General features: G+C 42.3%; 1 protein-coding gene across 4 annotated transcripts in view; it reads left to right on the plus strand.

The window, feature by feature from the left end:
• The window catches only part of Tnrc6b (trinucleotide repeat containing adaptor 6B), a 206,444-nt gene that overhangs the window by 54,736 nt on the left and 130,563 nt on the right, over window positions 1–21,145 (plus strand). For all 4 annotated transcript variants that reach the window (XM_028789977.1, XM_028789979.1, XM_028789980.1 and 1 more), the window contains one exon: window positions 20,048–20,115. In XM_028789977.1, the coding sequence (XP_028645810.1) occupies window positions 20,048–20,115 (68 nt within the window). The remainder of the gene's footprint in view (window positions 1–20,047; window positions 20,116–21,145) is intronic.

Consider the following 21,145-nt stretch of genomic DNA (forward strand, 5'->3'; position numbering starts at 1 on the left):
AGAGATGCTTACATTCAGAGAGGATTAGAGATTATGTATTTGTCCAGAGTTGGGAACTGTAGATTCTGATTTTTTTTTTCTGCCAGAAAGAGATGAAGTTGGCAGTGGGTTCCAAAATCCACAGTAGGTAAATCATAGATTTTTTTTTTTTTTTTTGGTTTTTCGAGACAGGGTTTTTCTCTGTGTAGTCCTGGCTGTCCTGGAACTCACTCTGTAGACCAAGCTGGCCTCGAACTCAGAAATCTGCCTGCCTCTGCCTCCCAAGTGCTGGGATTAAAGGCGTGCGCCACCACTGCCCGGCAGATAATTCTTAAATTATGTAAATGTGTACTTTCCATCATTGCTGTCTTACTACTTTTTGACTTTCAAAGCTATCGTTATTATTGCATGATGTGTGCATACATGCCACACATTACACCTGTGGAGGTCAGAGTTCAACTTCATGTAGTCCATTTCCTTACAGGTTCCTGGGGCTGGAACTCAAGTCACCAAGTTTACACACAAAGCACATTTGATCTGTCTCATCCACCCTATTATTACCCTTCTTTTCCTGTGTGTTGTTTTGAGACAGAATTTCTCTGTATAGCCCTGGCTGTCCAGAAACTGTCTGTAGGCCAGGCTGGCCTCGAACTCAGAGATCCACCTGCCTTTGCCTCCCAAGCACCACCATGCCCAGCTTCCTTGCTTAGTTTTCTTTTACCTTTTTCTTTATTCCTCTTCTTTTTTTCTCTATTAATTCATCAAATATTTATTGATCACTGTTGTGTGCCAGGAACTGTCCAGGTGCTGACACAGAGTTGTCTATTATATTGTGATTTTGTTTTCTTTTCTTTTGGTGATTGGTGTGCTAGTGCTTAATATCAGTTTCACATTAGTTTAGGGCTGTTGCCTATTTTTACCCTGAATAGTCACAGGAACGCAATTTTATACAGTCTTGGAATTTTAGTGAATTTAGTTGTTTTTGTGAAAGTACATATTATAAATACTAAAGGCATATACATCAACAGAGTTGTCACAGCAAAGTTCTAGAAGTCCCCTAAATATTTATTTCAGAGGCACAGTGCTATTCCTGATATTTTTACCAAGGACCATCTCTTAGTTAATTTCCCTGCTGTATATAAGAAAGAACACTGAATACATCCAACACAGTTACCCCATGTCAGCCTTTGCCCCACACTTGCAGAGGTCAAGTATGAGAATGATGTACTGTCAGGTTTTAATGGCACATCCTAAAGGTAGGGGGTGTGCACCTGATTCCTCATTCCCTTAGAGGCTCATGTGACCTACTTCATTTGACATTTATGTGCCTGTTGACCTGAAATACATTTTATCTGTCACAGTAGCTCTCACTCATTGAATGCAATGATCTTTTTTTCTAGTGCCTTGCCTAGCTACAACAGAGTGGAACTGTATATTAACAGAGAGGATTAGCACTGTTGTAGATTTACTGACATATTTTGGACCTTAGCTGTTTGGTGTTATCCTTTCTTTTATTGAGATATTATCAAAAATGGTTTACTTCTATTGGCATCTAGTTAATTGAGTTTATAAGCACTTATTGGGTACTTGGGATTTACTGTATCCTAGCTATAGGTGTACCAAGCTGTGTGAGGCATAGTGTTTGCACACTGGGAACTTCAGTCCACCTGAGAGTCAGATGTGGGCTGAGGTACTGTTATTAAATGTATATCTACCTTAAAGCATTGCTTTCTTCCTTAGAGGAAGCTTCACAGTGAAGAGGGAACATGTGGACTGGGCTTTGGAGGAAGGATATTAGGTTTCTGGTTTTCAGGATTGTGTGGCCGTGGGTAGAGGCTAAGCAGTGCTTTAAGTAGAAGGATCTGTGTACATACTCTGCTCTGAAGGATGCATCTAGTAACTTCCCATTCTTTTAATGTGGCTTCACATAGTGGAGAAACCTGGCAAGGGTCAGCCAGAGGATCAAGTTCAGCATTATCAGTAATGCCATGCTTTCAGTATGTGCCTTTGATACAGTGTGAAGTAGCACTTCCTTAAAACCATTGTCCTACTCTACTCAGAAAAATACAAGGATGGTCCAATTGTGAGGGTGTACTACAAAATACCTGACTGCAGGTATCAAGGAAAATGAAAATGTCTGAGAAACAGCCAAGAGGAGCCTAAGGAGACACGGTGACTACATTCAGTGTGTTATCCTAAGTGGGATCCAGGGACATGTGTAAATACTAATGAGATCTCAGTGGAATGCGCACTCCAGTAAATGATAATGTGTCATTATAGTTCTTTAATTGTGACAAATGGGCCAGGTTAGGACCAGGGTAAAAATGAGCATAGGCCGGGTTCAGGGCATGTTTAGAAAATCCCCATCTTTGCAATTTTCTTGTAACTCTTAATTTATTCTAAAAAAAAAAAAAGAAGAAGTTTCTTTACATATATATTGAGTTCCGACAACAGCCGTGTGCTGTCTTTAATGACTTGGTGGTAGTTGGCTGAGCTTAGTAGGGCAGTTCTTTGCTCCAATATTGTATTGGCTGGCTCTGCAGTCTACTGGATGCCCAGTTGTCCAGAAATGTCCAGAACAGCTCAACCCATGGCTGGCAGCCAGTGTCAGCTGCCAGCTGGGAACTCAGCTTGAGGCTGTTGACTAAGCACTGAGGTGCATCTCCATGTGACCTTTCTATTTGCCTTAAGGTGGCTAGGATCCACCAGGGTATGTTCCAAGAATGCAGAAGCCACAGATAACTTAAGTCCCAGCCTCAGAAGTCCTCCATGTTCTGTCAGATTAAACCAAGTCACAGAAGGACTCCAGATTTAAAGGGCAAAGGCAACATTACTACCTGTCAGTGAGAAGTTTAGCAAAATAGTCAAGGCTGTCTTTAATCTACTACACAGCAAGTAGAGTGCTAGATGAGAGAATGAAGAAGATGGTGACAAGAGGCTGTATTATTTCAGACTTCAGAGTTTCCAGAATAGGCAGCAGATTATAGAAAGGGAAATGAAATCCTCATTTTACTTTACAGTTTCCTTTGACTAGTCTTGGTGGAGGAGATAGACTAAAATATTTGTATGACTTTGAAGTCTTTCCAAAGACAGAGAATCTGGATCCCACATGGTAGCATATAACCATAATCCTAGCATTCAGGCTGAGACAGGAGAATTATAAATTCAAGGTCAACCTGGGTAACATAGTCAGACTCTGTTCCAGAAAATCAGGGAATGTGGGAGAATAACTGAGTCAACCCAACCCTGCACATAGATTTCCTTTGGGTCTTGAGCTTTCAGTGTATGTTCTAATGTGAGGCTTGAGGAGGGGAGCCCACCATCTTTCTGGGGTAGGTAGTCTCCTGATACATACATGTGCCCCAACACCCCAGAGCATATTTGTAGAGGTCAGAGGACAACTTAACAGTGTTGTCTTTCTTTTTTAACTATGCAAGTTCCAGGGATGGAACTCAGGTCATCAGGGTAGGTGGCAAACTCCTTCACTAGCGGAGCCATCTTACCAGCCCTATATTTCTTTTTACTATGTTCTCCCCTCCCCCTTCTCTTCCCCTCCGCTGCCCTTCCCTTCCCTTCCCTCCCCTCCCCTCCCTTCCATTTATTATTTATTTTATTATTTATTTGGTTTTTTGAGGCAGGGTTTCTCTGTGTAGCCCTGGTTGTCCTGGAACTCACTCTGTAGACCAGGCCATCGTCAAACTCACAGAGATCCACCTGCTTCCCAAGTGCTGGGACAAAAGGGTTGTGTCACCACCACATGGCTATTTATTTTTAAGAAAAGACTTCATTATGTATCCCTTGGCTGGCCTGAAATTCACTATGTAGACTAGGCTTGCCTTGAACACCTGTGTCTTCTTCCTGAGTGCAGCTGGGATTAAAGGCCATCTCCTCCTTTATGTTTCTTATAAAGAATGAATTGTGGGATCATTTTCAACTCCCTGGTTATTTTTGTGTAAATCCATTTCTTATACTGGGGATTGGAATCCTGGGCCTCATGCATTCCAAACAAGCATTGTACCACTGAGTTATGTCACCAGACTTCTTCCTACTTTTCTATTTGGAGACAGTCTCACAGTTAACCAGGCAGGCCTTGAATTTGCAGTCCTTCTGCCTCAGCGAGGTATTAGCAAATTATAACAAGGTTTCATGGATCTTGAAGTTAGGTGATAATGGTGGGTCTCACAGAAACATACTTAGGAGTAGGATGGGAGCAGCTGAGACAAGCCTGGAAAAGAGGATGCTTGGATGGTAAGAAGTAATAGATACGGGGATGAATTTGTTGTCACTGTTGTTCCTAATGTTATTCCTGTGGTTCAGGTTGGTTGGTTTTCTTCTTTTCATGATTCTGGTTTACAATTTCAATTCATTGTCCATCATTGAGCAAAGTCAAGGCAGGGTCTTGAAAGAAGACCTGCTTGCTGTTTCCATATAGCATTGCTTCCTACTAAAGAACTCACTTCAAAAACAAAAGACATGCAGCAGGAACCATGGAAGATGCCACTTAAGTCTGGCAGGCAGGTTTATGCTCAGCCAGCTTTCTTTCAGGACCTCCTGCTAGTGATTGCTGCTACCCACAGTGGTTAACAGTCAAGACAGTCTCTCACAGACAATCTCAGATACAAATGTGATATAGGCGTGTCTTAGTTAGGGTTTTACTGCTGTGAGCAGACACCATGACCAAGGCAACTTTTTTTTTTCTAATTTATTTTTTCTCAAATCGTAATTCATTCACACAGGAATTATAAACACAGAAAGGCAGGATGTGGGGAAGGGAATGACACTGGAGTGTGGGTGTTCAGGGGGAATACAGATATCTTCAGAACCGGGTATCGGCTAGGTGAAGGTTCAGAGGACAAGTCACTATGACTCTGCCTGTGACTCGCTTGACCTTATCTAAGTTGGTATTGTCTGCCAAGGCTACCTATTTACAAGGTCTATGACTATTCAGGCTTGTAGATTTCCACAAAAGGTGCCTGTTTACATTAGCTTATAGCCATCTGTTTCAATGTTTTTCCACAGAGACCCAAGACTTGGTGTTAGTATACATGTATGACAGGTCTATTGCTGATTTTAGGCCTATGGCTGATTTTAGGCCTTCAGTGTGTAAGCAGGGCTGCCCCTGACATCTCCTCCCTTCTCTAAGTATAGAAGGGCTGTGGCAATTCTAATCTTACGAAGGCGGGGATAGAGGCCTGACCTCCAGTAATTGAAGGGGACCTTGTAATGGCTCCTGTCCCGACCAAGACAACTCTTATAAGTTAAACATTTAATTAGGGCTGGCTTCCATGTTGAGAGGTTCAGTCCATTATGATCAAGGTGGGAGCATGGCAGCATCCAGGCAGGCATGGTGCAGGTGGAGCTGAGAGTTCTCCATCTTCATCTGAAGGCTTCTAGAAGACTGATTTCCATGCAGTGAGGATGAGGGTCTTAAAGCCCATGCCCATAGCACTGTACCTAATATTTCAAGTAGCAAGAGGACTCATGAGAAAATCAGGTTTGGAAATGAAGAGAGTGAATGTTGTTTCCCATATAAGGTTTGAGATGCTGTTTACTATCCTTATTGCTAAATCTGCCCTCCAGGTAAAGATACATGGCTCAAAGACAGGATGGTTTAGGACAGAATTTGGAATCACCCAAATATAATAGATGAACTTGTGAGATTAGAGTAAATTGCTGTGGCAGAATGTGGGGAAAGTAGTTCAGGGATAGATGCTGGGGGAAGTGCATGCTTAGGGAACAGGGAAACAAGAAACAGTATTCAGTTCCTTTAGCTTGATCAGATATTTTATTGTGTCAGGCTTACAGTGAAGACATTCTGTGTGACTGACTCAGGAATTTGCATTGTTTGTGCGGAACCAAACAGAAAAATACATGTAGAAATAAGAGGTCCTTCTGGAGTGATCTGTGTTACTCAAGGGAGTGACTGAATATGGAAGATGCTTCAGGGAAACTGCTCAAAGAGATGACACCCGAGCGAGCGAGTGTCTAAGTGATGGAAAGTTTTCATGTAACAATAATGGAAAAAAGCATTCTGAGTCTAAGTAATAAATCCACAGGCCCCAATATTGGGTGAGGGAGACAAAAGGAAATAAAATGGAAATCTATATGAGAGTACAAAACAGAAAAGAATTTCAAAAGGGTAGTGGTGGCTACTCTGTTAAATGTTAGTAGAGTTGAGGGAATAATAGAAGTCATAAAAAGTCATTGGGGAGCCTACAAGATGGCGCAGTGGGTAAAGGTGCCTCCATCAAGCCTGGAAACCCACATACAAGTAGAAACAGAGAACTGACTCCACAGAGTTGTCTCTGAGCTCTACATATACACCATGGTTTGCATACACATCTCACACACACAAAATATACACACACAAACACACATATGCACTCAAACATGTGAGTACACATACATAAACACACAATAATCATTAATCATTATCATATAGATTTATTGAAAGGTAAAAGCAGAGATATAAATAGTTGACTACTTACGTTGGTTAAAGTATCGTTCACAAGATCCAAAAGGTAGAAAGCAATCAGAATGTTTCTTAATGGGTGAATGGATAAAAATGTGCCACACACGCACGCACGCACGCACACAGCATGCTTTATCTTCAGAAAAATCTGGACACGAGCTGCAGCATAGGTGAGCTTGGTAATACTATGCTAAATGAAATAAACAGTTACAAAAAGGAAGGTACTGTCCCACCTGCCTGGAGTTGTCATGTCCACAGAAACACAAAGCTCAGAGACCAAGAGTGGGAATAAAGACTTGTTCTTAAGTAATACTGGATTTTAGATGAGAAACTTCTTTTTAAGTGATAGAGCAGTGATATTTCAATGCTGTTCAGTTAATGGTTATGAGGGCAAGGATGTCATACTACAGTCCTAGAGTACCTGCCTAGTGTATATCAGATTCTGGGTTCCTTTTCCAGAACCATGTAAAAAATACGGATGTTTTCTAAGTGTTAGGAGATAAAGTTAAGAGAATTCTCAGAAAGTGAAAAATGCTGGTGAGACAGACATGGCTAAGTTTAAAAAAATGTTAATGAATCAACCCCAGAACTGAACATTAAATAACAGGACTTCTAAGAGGAGAGAACAGAAATCAGAGGAGAGGAAATTGTCAAGTACATAGAGGAAATGTCCAGCACCTGAAGGGACTGTTTCTAGACTGCAGTGCCTACCCGGTCCAAGCAGCTAGTGAAGAGAGCTGTACTTAATGGTTTGCATTTTAAGAAAAGTAAACATAATAGAAAATTGCAGAGGATTTTAGAAAAACAACAGGACACCCCCAAGCAGAATTTAGAATGGCATGTAGCTCTTGTGTGGCAGGCAACTGTGGAAGCATGCAGGCTCACTCTGCTGCTTCTAGAGGGGGACTTTACAAGGAAGAAAGTTGAGTTATGCCATTCCATGTGATTCAGCTGTATGTGTTGTTAACTTCTAATAGCATTGTTTGAAGTAAATATTGATTTAAAGAAAAATCATGACTCCGATTGAGAGGATAGAAAAGGAAGGGAGATAAGGATTGGGGAGGAGATATTATACAATATTTAAAAACACTTTCATAAGAGCTGGGGTGTAGCTAAATGGTAAAACACTTTCCTAACTTTATAGAAACCAGTTAATCAATCAATCAATCTTCATTGTAAATTTCAATAATTACAAAAATCATATTACTAGTGAGAAATGGAAATACTGATTATAGTTTACTCTTAAAAATGTGGGCAGTAAGAGCAGACATGGGGCCTAGAGAGGTGGCTCTGCAGTTAGGATCACTTACTGCTCTAGTAGAGGACAAACGGTTTGTTCCCAGCACCATGGCAGCTCACAGCTGACTAACTCTTGTTCCAGAGGCTCCGACACCCTCTTTTGGCCTCTACAGGCACTGCATCATGTTGTATACTTATATGTGGGCAAAACACTCAGACCCATAAAGTAAAAATAAATAAATCTTAAGAAAAGAAAAAAGCAGGCTGGAGAGATGGCTCAGTGGCTTAGACTAGCACTGGCTGCTCTGCCTGAGGACCGGGGTTCAAATCCCAGCACCCATATGGCATCTAACAGCTGTCTGTAACTCCAGGATCTGACAGTCTCACACAGACATACACACATATACAGGCAAACACTAATGCACATAAAATAAAAATAAATAATTAAAAAACTGGCCATGGTGGTGCACACCTGTAATCCCAACACTTGGAAGACTGGAAGATTGGAGTTGCAGGTGGTTAAAGATGGGGTAGTTAAAAAAATAAGTAATGGGGAGATATTTGAGACCACAAAGCCAAAAATAGATTTTAGATTAAGAGAGATTGCAAAATACGTGTCAGTTGAAGAGACAGACTTACTGAAAACGGGGATTGGGTGCAAGAGAAAGAAGAGTTTCTTAGATAGGAAGAGCCAGAGAAAGAAGACTAGTTCGTGTAGATGAAGAGTTAAGGGAGCAGGCAATGACGCTGGCCTGGCAGAGCAGTAGAGGTGGGGAAGGGTAATAAGGAAAAGACACAGGCTTGTAGTTATGGTCAGAAGAATAAACGAGAGACTTTGTGTGGAATAAATTCTCGAGACAGTCTTGGGCCTTGTGGAGCAGGAATAGCTGCCTAGTGGATGGACCCTTTATGTTGGGGAATTGTGGCGGACCCATGGGACACTCCCTCCACTGTCTACCTTCTGAAAAAAGGCCTGTGGAAAGTGTATTAAATGAATGAATGTCCATGCTGGAGGGCTGTACTCTGGCCACAAAGATTACATTGCTTCTGTCTATCCCAAGCTCATCCAAAGGGGAAGTAGAACACAGGGTCATAGGCCCTGCAGTAGTAGAGGTGTGGGGGCTGATGGAAGAAAGAGAGGAAGTGTGCAGCTACTTCCTAGAAAATGGAAATGACTGGTGAGTAGGCTCCAAAGGCGATTGGGTCCTTCCAGGCAGTGCCAGGGACTAAGGTGGGAGCACGGAGGAGAATTTGTGCACCCCTGCTAAGGGACGACCCAACCTGTGGCAGACACTGCTGATGAGACAAGGGGGTTGGGAAGACAGGACTATCCTAAGAACAAGCCAACTAAGAAGCAAATGTGGGATATTGAGAAGGAAATAGTCTGCCTTCCTGTGTTAAGATCTGAAGGGTCTTTGGGAAGGAGCACCATGAAAACAGAAGCCAGGAAGCTTCCTTGAAGATTTCAGCAGAAGGGAGGAGCTGAGGAATTTTGTGGGCAAAGTCAAATTCTAGGATTTTTTCATTTTCATAGTGAATGTTGGGGTGAAACTGTGTGAATTGTTAGTGAGGCCCAGAGCCCAAGCTGCCCATTTCCTATCTAAGGTAAAAGAGAGGCCACCTGTTTGAGACAGGTCAAGAACATGGGGTTGTGAAATTTTGACAAAAGATTTCTGAACATTTATCAACCAAAAATTAAGGCAAAATCAAGTGTATAATGAACACAAGGTGTTTTTTGTAGTGCATGCCACTGTTGGATTACCCAGCTTCAGCTTTGATTCAGGAATGTTGCAGTGTCTTGTTTTTGTGTGTGCACATATGAAGGTTCAAGGGATAAGTTTAGCTGTCATTGTTCAGATGACAACTACCTTTTGTTGTTGTTTTTGTCCATGTGTGTGGTGTATGGATGACATGTGTTCCTGTGTGTGCAGCTCAGCCTACCCACTGCTCTGTTCTGCCTTTTATTAGGCTATTTGTGGCCTCTTGGCTCTGTGTCCCAGCTGTTCTGCTATTGCTGCCCCTCTGCTGCCTCTGCCACTGCTTCACTGTCGTTTCCTTTATTTCCAACTGAGCCTGAAAAGATAGAGAAAAATTACTTGAGAAAAGTCATTTATTGAATATAATGTTACAACCAAGCCTGCTTGCTTGTATAGTCATCATAGCAAACGTCTTGTGCAAATGAGGGTTTGTGTTTGCATTAGTCTGCAGTATCTCTTTCTGGACCAGTCACAGAATTCCCTCTAGTAGGCCACTAGGGAAAGTGCACCCTCTCTGGCTGCAGAGTCACCTCGAGTTCATTGAGGTTTCTAATAGCAAAACATCTGGTACTTTGAAACAGTCCTCACTGGGCCTTGTACTTTCAGGAGCAAAAGCAAGCAGCTGGATCATCATGTGTTTTCCTGAATGTGTCAGAGGAGTGTTTAAAACAGCTGGTGCTAGAATAAGAGCGGGCATCTGGCTGTTTGACTGGCAATCCCTTTGCTCAGGGAAGGTGGGGCAGCAAGGGAGAGTGCAACAGCTCAACAATACTGAGTCAACACACTGCTTCCCTCCATTTTCGGCTGTTTACAAGAATGTTCTTATCAGAAGATAAGAACTTGAAGAACTTATCAACACCACCAGTAGTGATTTTAACAGTTTTTAAAGTTCTTTAACAATGCCTAACACCTGTTCAGTGCCCCAGGTACGAGTCCCACTTAGAGTCTCATTGAATGTGAGAGAGATTAAGGAGCATGTGTATATTACAGATTTCTTACTAAGGGGTCTTAGAAAATTGTGATGCTATTTACATAAGCATTAGAAGATACACTGCTGGGTGGCAGTTGCTCATGCCTTTAATCCCAGCACTGGGCAAGGGGCAGAAGCAGGGAGATCTTTTGTAAGTTTGGGGCCAGCCAGGGCTACACAGAGAAACCCTGTCTTCAAAAACAAAAACAAACAAACAAAAAAAGAATTATGAGCTATGGAAGGCTAGGGAGATGGTGGCTCAGTGCTTAAAGTGCTTGCTATATAATCAGGAGAAGAGAAGTTTGGTTTTGAGAACACACATACATGCCAGATGTGTGTGGCAACCCATTTGTAATTCCAGCCTTGGAAGATAGAAATAGGGGATCCTCATAGAAAGCTGGCTAGTGAGACTAATCATATCAACAGATTTGGGGTTTGATTGAGAAGAGAACCTGCCTTAACAATTAAGGTAAAAGACTGATCTAGGATGATTTCTGACATCACCTTGGACTTTCACATGATTGTATACACATTACATGTATACCCACACATGCAAATACCACATATGTGTGCTCACCATATACATGGAAGCATGCAAAAATGGACAAAGGAAAAAATTGGGGGATAAAAATAGGAAAAGAAATTTAAGAAATAAGATACTGTTTAATTTTGAGTCTGTTGGGCCAGCCAGCTAGGACATGACGGCTGGACTTGAAGATCTGGGACTGATACTAAGGATTTTGTGAGGTTTTGGGTTATTGCTACTTAGCATTCTTGTGATATTGTAACATTGGCTACCAATAAAACGCCCATCTGGACTTTTCTCTGGTAGTAAACAGTGGTCACAATTGAGAGGTTTTTAACTGGAGAACATTATTTAGAAGATAGTTTTGTGATATATCTGAGTGGAAAAAGGTCTTTGAGAAAAGCAATTTAAGTCTAAAGTTCCCAGAAATATTTTAGTTCATTCGCACGCTCGCTTGCTCGCGCTTCTCTCTCTCTCTCTCTCTCTCTCTCTCTCTCTCTCTCTCTCTCTCTCTCTCTTTCTCTCTCTCTCTCTCTCTCTTTTTCCTTTTTAAACCTTTTTTCACTTCATTAAAAGATGGCATTTGTATGGTCAAGTGTATAAAATACACAGCTCAGTACTTTGTTTGTTTGCTTGTTTGTTTTTTAAGATAAGGTTCTGCTGTATAGCCATGGCTGTCCTGAAACTTATTGTGTAGCCCAGGCTGGCCTTGAACTTGCAGTGATACTCCTGCATTTGTACCATAATTACATCCGTGAGCCATGAGCCACCATACCTAGTGTGATGGCCATGCCTGGTTGTCAACTTGATTACATCTGGCATGAACTACAATCCAGAATGGAGGGCACAACTGTGATCCAGATCTTGAGGCTGGAAGACAGGTTTCTAACCTAAATCTTGACATAGAGATTTTGAGGCATAGTGGCTGTGAAAATCTTAGGCCCTGGCAAGGTAGTACATGCCTTTAATTCCAGAAGACTGAGGCAAGCAGATCTCAGAGTTCAAGGTCAGCCTTGGACAAAGCAAGTTTTAGATCCAGGCATGGTGGTATACACCATTAATCTGAGCCATACCTTCTGCTGGAGGCCTACCTACATAAGGACATTAGAAGGGAGATTTACTTGCCAGCACACCTGTTGGAGCCTACTTCCACAGAAGACCAGCTTAGGGCAGTGGTGGCACACGCCTTTAATCTCAGCACTTGGGAGGCAGAGGCAGGCGGATTTCTGAGTTCAAGACCACCCTGGTCTACAGAGTGAGTTCCAGGACAGCCAGGGCTATACAGAGAAACCTTGTCTTGAAAAACAAACAAAACAAAACAAAAAACAAACAGAAGACCAGCTTAGACAACTAGCCTCTTGGGACTGAGCAACTACTAGATTTTTGGACGTCCCAGTCACAGATACCTGTTGTTAGGTTCGTTGGACTGCAGACTGTAAATCATTACACCATAAATTCCATTAATATGTATAGAGACATTCTATAAGTTCTGTGACTCTAGAGAACCCTGAGGCACCAGCTAGTGATTTTTAAAAGCATTTGTGTTTATATACTATATAGATACATGCATGCCACATTGTGTATGTGAAAATCAGAGGACAGTTCTCTGTTTCTTCCATGTGGGTTCCAGGGGTCAAACTCATATTGTCAAGCTTGGTGGCAAGTGCCTAAACCTGAGCATACCATGGTACTAGTCTGTCTTCCACATAACTAGAACCTGTTAAGAAATGGATTTTTTTCTCTTTAAACTGTGATCCCAACAATTTGGTCCTATCTGTTATAAGGGTCCAAGATTCACCCAAGAATGATACCCAAGACTCACATAGTATGCAAAAGCAAAGAGCATTCGTTTTATTTTGCAGAAGTTCAGCATGCTGGGGGTCTACATTTACCAAGATGGAGACGCCCAAGTGAGCTTGCAGGCCCAATTTAACTTGCATTAAGAGAATTCCAGAGAGGGTTAGGTGAGCTTTATTTTAATTGGTTGGCTCTATATCTAGAGACATTCCAGAACTATTTCTGGGGGTTAGGGGGCTGGAAACTGTTGCTGAGGAAGCCTGGAAACTATTGCTGACCCATTGCCCTTACTTCAGGCCAGGAGATAGGGCAGCAACTGATGGTTGGGCAGTTTCTGATTGGCTGCCTGAAACCTGGGGTTTTTCCAGTAACTGACTTGCCTGAACTTACCCAGTTTTTGGAAACAGAGATCAAGGCCTAGTCTCCTGAACTGCCAATTTAAAGTCTGTCATGGAGTCGGTCTGTCTCTGTCCTCTCAAATCTCACTTCAATAATGGGCCATCTTGAATCCTTTTAATGTTTCTATGGGCTGGTATTGTTGTTTGAGAATCATCAATTGAACAGTGGAAATCCATTCCTTAACAAACTTAACTAAGCATTGGTTATACGGGACTGCAATTCAAGGCCAACATCAGTAGGATAAGAGGATTGGTCAGAGACGACGGTGGTTAGCCAAGAAGACCAGTTGAAGAGGATCATACTAACCCTGAGACTGTTCTCTTTCTGTTCTTCTGTCTTGTAGTCTCTTTGTAACTAAAGCCATGGATTCTTTGACCATCCCTGAGAGGTCAACATAGAAACAACATTCCTTACCTAAGACTGCACAGAGTCCTCCCTGCTGGAGGAACAGCAAATCAGGGCCTCTTCTGTTCTTTAAGAGTACTTCTGTCAGGAAGGATAGGGAATCCTGCAGGGCTGTGATGGACTTTTACATCTCCTGTATTCTGATCCATAGGGCCCTGTAATTTTTATCTAGGAGTATTAGGGCTGAGGCTCCTACATCAGCAGCTCTGTCCAACCCTATGCCAAGGAGAGAACCTAGTAACATATCAGGAATGGCCATCCTTCTTACCGATTGTTTGGAGATGCTATTTGGTTGAAGACATCCTCCCCAGAGTAATAAATGACTCTGGGTACAAGCTATACTAGGACACAAAAATTCCCAGTTGTATTTACAACCAGGCCACAAATGCATGGAGTAAGCCCTGAGGTACAAGCCCACCAAGCATTCTCTGGAGGAAGCATGTATCCAACAACAGTAGGGGCTACAGTGTGGTTGCAGAGGTAGGAATAGGCTGAGGGTGCCTTATTCCCAACAGAATCCCTATCCTGTTATTGACTATAGGGTCAGCTTACCTCTATCTGATAGCCGCTATCTACATTAAGTACCATATGTTGTTTGTGAATAGTCTCCAGGGATAGCTATTCCTTCATAGTAGGGGGGCTGAGCATTTAAGCACATCTAACAGTTATGTGTTAAGGCTGGGCAGGAGGAGTTTAAGAACCTGGAAAGTGGCTTCTAATAATTGCAGGGTTCCAGCCCCAGGCAATGGAATTGGTAATGCAGAAGGTGGAATTGTTTTAAGAAACAGTTGGTTAGATGAAGTGAGACCTCAGTGGAATGAAAGAGTGGTGGATCCTGATGATGGAGTGATGGTGGTCAGAAGCAGAGATGATGGGAGATTAGTTTGGCCTCACTAATACCTTGTTGGGGCCTATGGGAGCCGTGGGTTTCACAAGGCCAGGATAGAGCAGTTGGACAGTAACTAGGAGTCCAGGAGCATAGCCAGAGATGTGAAGTCTTAGTCCCCATGTCTTACCAGCAGTCCAATCAGCCTTCCTACCAGCTCCTGTGAATTTGATGACAAAGTTGTTGCATTGACCCCAGGAGTACCCAGATTTGAATCCCCCTGCCTCACAGAAAAAGGACTCTGGACCTCCCCATTTGATTTGCTAGCTCTGATCCTGAACATGCCCCAGCAGACTTGTAAAAGGCCGGAGACAGAGACTGTGTGTTCCTTCAGGTCTCGAGAGAGTTGTAACCAGGAAAGGGCTGTTGATCCAAGGGGTCCCATCCCTCATCCACTGTTGCAGCATTAACTATCTGCCAGGTTAGATGTAGGGGATAGTGAGGGCTAGTGGCTGGTGCAGCAAATCATAAGCAGCAAGGAAGCGGGATCAGGAGTGCTCAGGTCCCAGTTTCAGTGGATCGACAGAGTGTGGAGTGACCTTCCATCAGTCTTATAGTGGTTCATCTGGAAGACTTCTCTGATGGAACCTTAACCACTGCATTCTCTCTCCCGGCAGGCTTAATGTGGGAGTGGTATATCCACGTCCTGATCCTGTCCACCTTAACAGTCATAGGCATGGTCAAGATCATGGTGTGAAGTCCTTTTCAACAAGGTTCCAGAGTCTTGTGGTTATGTCCCTTAATCTAGACTTTGTAACCTGGTTCAAAGCAGTGGGAGTTAGGGGGAGGAGCAGACTCATAAATCGGGGAGACGACAGGTCAGAGTTGCTTCTGGACCCTATGGAGGGCCTCCAGTGGACAGGTAAGTCAGCATGATTGAATCCAGAAGACCTGTGAGAGCTGACAGTCTTTCTAAAAATGTAGAGTTTTGTACCTTCCAGTTGTAAAGGTCATTATTGGCAAATATGTCATGAACTATCTCCCCTGAGCATCTGACAGCTCTGTAGCCTCGAGGGATGAGGCCTTAGTACAGTCAGTCCTATGGGCACTAAGGGTCTGAGTGTGAGGGGGACTCCAAGTGGAGTCAGGAGAGTCAGGGCAGTCAGAGGCTGGTTCTCTCTCTGCTTGTGCTGCCTGGGCAGGGGCAGAGGCGGCAGGAACATAAGGAAGGGACAGAGATCCTTCTTGGGAGCAGAAGGGTAGAGCAAGGCAGGGGCCTGTGGCCATCTATCCTTTAAAGAAAGAATGTCAGGGAGTGAAGAGGCCAGTGCCAAAAAAGGTCTCATCCAACCAGGTATTACCACATGATGATATGTACTTGCTCCAGGTGGCCTCTGGCCTCACAGACTATAACCTTAACCCTATAAATGGTGGGGATATTAAAAGTCCCCTCCTCAGGCCATCCTACTTTATGGTGGGCCATTTGTTTATTATGATGGTTAGTTTGAGGGGACAAACAACTAGATCTGAGTCCTCTGTGACTCAGTGAAAGTTCTTAAAATGGTTCAAGACCAAGCTCAGTGGGGTGCTCTATACCTGACCTATCCTAGTAATCAAAGAAAAGTTTGTATGAGAGGACAAAAACCACAAACAGAATACACACAGACAGACACTGAAGGACGTTCCCAGGAAAATGAAAACAAAATGAAATGGCTATCTCAGACAGTCTTCCTTCTCTGTGCATGGGAGGCCTATAGACTTGCATTACCCCTGGCTGGGTGACAAAATACACACTGCTTTGTCCCTCTTAGCCTCCAGATTAAAACAGAAGTAGAAACACAGAGATGGACAAGACAAAAGATGACTGGACGCCTGGATTTACCCATTAGAAAAACACTCCACTATTTGGGTCATGGGGTCTTCAGCAAATCCAGGACAAGAGTCCCCAAATGTAAGGGTCCATGATTCACCAAAGAATGATGATACTCTGGACTCAAAATAGTATGGGAAAGCAAAGAGTGTTCATTTTATTCTGCAGAAGTTCAGCATGTTGGGTCTACCATTTACCAAGATGGAGATGCTCAAGTGAGCTCGAAGACCCAATTTAAAGCACAGTAGGGGAATTCCAGAGAGGGGTAGGTAACCTTTATCTTAATTGGTTAGCTCTTTATCTAGGGAAATTCTAAAACCTTTGCTGGGGGCGGTTGGTTAGGGGGCTGGAAACTGTTGCTGACCAATTACCCTTACCTCAGGCCAGGTGGAAGGGCAGCTACTGATGGCTGGGCAGTTTCTCATTGGCTGCCTGAAGCCTGGGGACTTTTCCAGTAACTGATTTGCCTACTTGCCCAGTTCTTGGAAATAGAGATGGAGGCCTAGTCTCCTGAACTGCCAGTTTGAAGGCTGCCATGGAGTCAGCCTCTCTCAGTTCTCACTGTTTGTTTGTTTGTTTGTTTGTTTTTTTAAAGATTTATTGTTTTATTTTGTCTATGAATATTTTGCCTAAATGTCTGCATTTATACCTTGTAAGTTCCTTTGGTTTGCAGAGCTCAGAAGAGGGTATCAGATCCTATGGAATGGTTGTAGGCTACCATATGGGTACTGGACACACACCAGATTCTCTGTAGAAATGTCAGTGCTCTAACCACTGAACCATCACTCATTTCTTGGTTTTTAAGTTATGCTTGGGGTAGTTTTCACAGGACTCATAAACCCATTAGCAGAGGTATCCTTTATGGCCAGTAAACACCTGGCAGTAAAAATGCTTGTTTTTCCTTAGAAATTTATAGAAACTCTTAGAAAATTATATAAACATATAGTTAAAAGAGTAATTACAAAGAACTCCCCACCCCCAATTGAGCTCTGGCTGACAAAGTCAGAGAGACTCGCCTGACTCTACTTTCTGAGTATAGGAATTAAGCCAAGAAGTAGAAGATAGTCATACCCTAGATAGGCCCCATGTGTCCTCCCTGATCATGCTCTCTCCCATGCTAAGAACATCACTACCCTAAATTTCATATTAATCATTTTCTTTCTTAATAGTCAAAGCTTTTTTTATATAGATATATCTGTACATCTATACAGGTTAAATTTCCATGATCTTTAAAATGCTCAGGACCAGAAGTATTTCAGATTTTTAAACTTGAGGGTTTTGTGATGTTTTGCATTTACAGATCATGCATCCCTGATCTAGAAATCTGAAGTGCTTTCAACACTGAAACTTCAAGTACCAGGATAATAAAATTTTCTGATTAGGAATGCTCAACCTGTAAGTGTTTAAAGCTATAAGAGTACTGGAGAAATGTCCAGTTTAAGTACACTAGCTGCTCCTCCAGAGTACCCAGGTTTGATTCCCTGAACCTACATGACAGCTCACAACCATCTAATTAATTCTAGGAGATCCAATGCCTTTTTCTGGCCTCCATGAGCACCAGACACACATGGGATACACAGACACAAATGTAGGTACAGAACCCATACACATAAAATACAAATAAATCTTTAAATAAATAATTGTGTATAAGCTGAGGAAGGGAAACTTGTGAATTTGAAGCCAGCCTGGACTATTATAGCAAGAGTTTGTATCTACATATGTGTTTGTACATATTCATAAATAAAGTCATAACCTATTTGTTTAGACCATCTTCCCTGTATGAATTCCTCACTCAAAACACTCAGCCACTTACAGCTAGAAAATGGCTGTAGCTTAGTCGTAGAATTCATGTCTACCAAGCATACTGGGTTCTACTCTTTGTGTTAAGAAAAAAATACTGGGCTGGAGAGATGTCTAAGAGCACTGACTGCTCTTCCAGAGGTCCTGAGTTCAATTCCCAGCAACCACATGGTGGCTCACAACCATCTGTAATGGGATTTGATGCCCTCTTCTAGCGTGTGTCTGAAGACAGCTGCAGTGTACTCATATAAATAAAAAATAAAAAATAAATCTGAAAAAAGAAAAAAATTACACTGAGTATGTACAGCTGTTTGGTTATTCCATAAACAATGCACTCTGACAGCAATTCACATGACATTCATTTTGTATTTGGTGTTAAAAGAAATCTAGAGCTGGGCATAGGGGTTGTATGTTATCTCAGCACTTGAGTGATAAGAAACAGGAGTATTGAAAGTTCAAGGCCAGCCTCAAGTCCATAATATCAAGTTCAGTTCCAGCCAGGACTACATGAGGTCCTATTCCAAACAAAAACAACAAAAATATCTTGGTCTAGTGAGATGACTCAGTGGGTAAAAACTCTTGTTGACAAGACTGACCACCTGAGTTCAATTCCCATGACCCACATGGTAGAAGGAGATAACCAACTCCCACAGGTTGTCCTCTGACCTCCCCATATATTTATGTACACACATGAATACACACACACACACACACACACATGCACATAACTAATATATTGAAATAGAAAATATATTCTGGGCTCAGTGGTACAAACTGTGTTATCTTAGTATAGGTTGTATGCAAATTCTGTACTACTTTGTACTGACCTTCCTTGGATTTTGGTATCCTTGAGAGTCCTGGAGTCAGTCCTCTTTAGCTACCAAGGGATGAAGGCATTCTTTAAACAAAAGTTAGATTTTTGTAACTTAGCTAAAAATGTCTTAACCTATTTATTCTATTGTCAGTGGATATTTACTTTTGTATTTTCCTCTGTTAAAAATGTTACTGTTCTGCTGGATGTTGGTGGTGCATGCGCTTTTTTAAAATTTAATTTTTTTACTTATTTATTTCACATCCCACTCACTTGTCCCCCTCCTGGTCACCCCTCAACAATCCTTCCCGCTCCCTCTCTCCTCTGAGTGGATGGGGATCCCCCTGGAAATCTCCCCAACCCTGCTACTCCAAGTCCCGACGAAGCTGGGTGCTTCTCCCACTGAGGCAAGACAGGGCAGCCCAGCTAGTAGAACAGCTAGCAACCGTTTTGGGGATAGCCCCATTCCAGTTGTTCAGGACCTTCATGAAGGCCTGCCTGCTCTATACGGAGAAAATCCTGTCTCCGAGAGAGATAGAGAGATGGGGGACAGACTATAATATCAAATAGATACTTTTGTATATTTATGAAAGTTCCTTTAAAGCACATACCTAGAAATGTATTTGAAGTTTGTGTGGTAAGTCTACATTTAAATGTACGACGTGTGAGGACAAACTTTCTCCAAGTTGTTGTACCAGTTTTCCCTCCCTCTAGGAGTGGAGAACTGCCTCGCTGCTCTCCTCTAACACTCCGTATTGCTGGGCTTTGTCAGCTTACCCAATCTGGTGGTTGTGAAACGGTATCTCTTTGTGGTTTCCATTTGCCTTTTTTCTGACTGACACGAAATTAAGCAGCTTTTCATGTGTTTAGGGACCATTTATGTGTTCTCTTCAGTGACACTTCTACCTATCATTTTGCAGGTTTTTCATGGACTGCTATTTTCTCATTGATTCTTAGTCTTTTCTGTTCCAGATGCTAGTCCTTTGTCACAGTTGTATGAGTTGCTGATCTTCTTTTTCATCCTGTAAACCTGTCCACCCAAGGAGAAGTGCCGTGAGCAACCCTGGAGAATGAAAGTCTCAAGACACTAGACACTGTAGTGACACCCTGTGGGTGTGCACAGAGCAGGGCCTGGCACTGGATTAAGTCGCATCACAGTACTGACTGCTGCTGACCTGTGGTGCTTGCCTTTGCAGGTGGAACAGGAGGATTTTGTAATGGAAGGGCATGGCAAGACTCCACCTCCTGGAGAAGAAAGCAAACAGTGAGTCACCGTTTATTAAAAGGGTCCTATTACAGATCCCCAGAAGCAGTTGGTTCAGGGTGCGGAGAGCATGTTTTCTGGGCTGTGTAGACGGTGGAGATCCTGCAGAGCATACCAGTTGCTTTGTTGATGCATTACTTCTATTTATAGATTAACTAGAGGGACAAGAAAGTTGGCTTTGTTGTTTTTCACACTTGGCTAATCAAAATTTATGTTCTGCTTAAGCAAAGGCTCTACAGCTCAGGATGTTCCAAATTGAACTAATTAAGTTTGGGTGTTTTCCAAAGAAAGTATGAAATGGTGCTTCCTTTCCTTAGCGATGTCTTCATGAAGGAGGCGCAATTAATGGACTGTCTGCACACTCCCCAAGTGTGGGTTTATCTGCATACTACTTCCTGAAATTCAATTCCAGTGATAATTGAAACTTCTGATCACTACTAAAATAAAATTTTTATCTGATGAAACAGGGGCTAAAAATACTGTAACTTAGCCAACATTCTCAGTAATTCAGGATTTATCTCTTCCCACTTCTGAAAAAGTGGCTGGTTTTAAACTTAAATTTGGGACCTTTGGTATAGGTTTTTAGTGACCACAAATAGGTCTTATTTTTCCTTAATCTGTCATAGAATTGAGAAAATGGTGTTTCAAAGCAGACTGGTTTTTCATATGCCCTTTTAAAGGAAAAACACTTAAGATGGACTTAAAGCACTGACATAACTCCAAGTTTTATTTAGATAGTAGTTTCCGAAATTGATTGGGATGGTGATTCATGAGATTTACCAAAATCTGTAAAGAAAACTCCTCTTCTTCATCTTTCTCCCTCTTTTTTTTTCCTAGAAAATAGTTTATTTTGGTAGATCTTAAGAAAATGATGTTTCCTAAACCCTTAGGAATGAATTATGCAGAATAGACTGCTGCCAGGAGGCCAGATTCATAAAGGGGAGTGCCTTGTCTTGTGTTTGTTGTGAATGGAAACCAGGAGATCTTCACAGCCCTTTAATTTGCTAAGCTAACAGTTTTAAAAATAGCT

The sequence above is a fragment of the Grammomys surdaster genome, unplaced genomic scaffold (genome assembly GCF_004785775.1).
Source record: "Grammomys surdaster isolate TR1022 unplaced genomic scaffold, NIH_TR_1.0 125852, whole genome shotgun sequence".
Classification (NCBI taxonomy): domain Eukaryota; kingdom Metazoa; phylum Chordata; class Mammalia; order Rodentia; family Muridae; genus Grammomys; species Grammomys surdaster.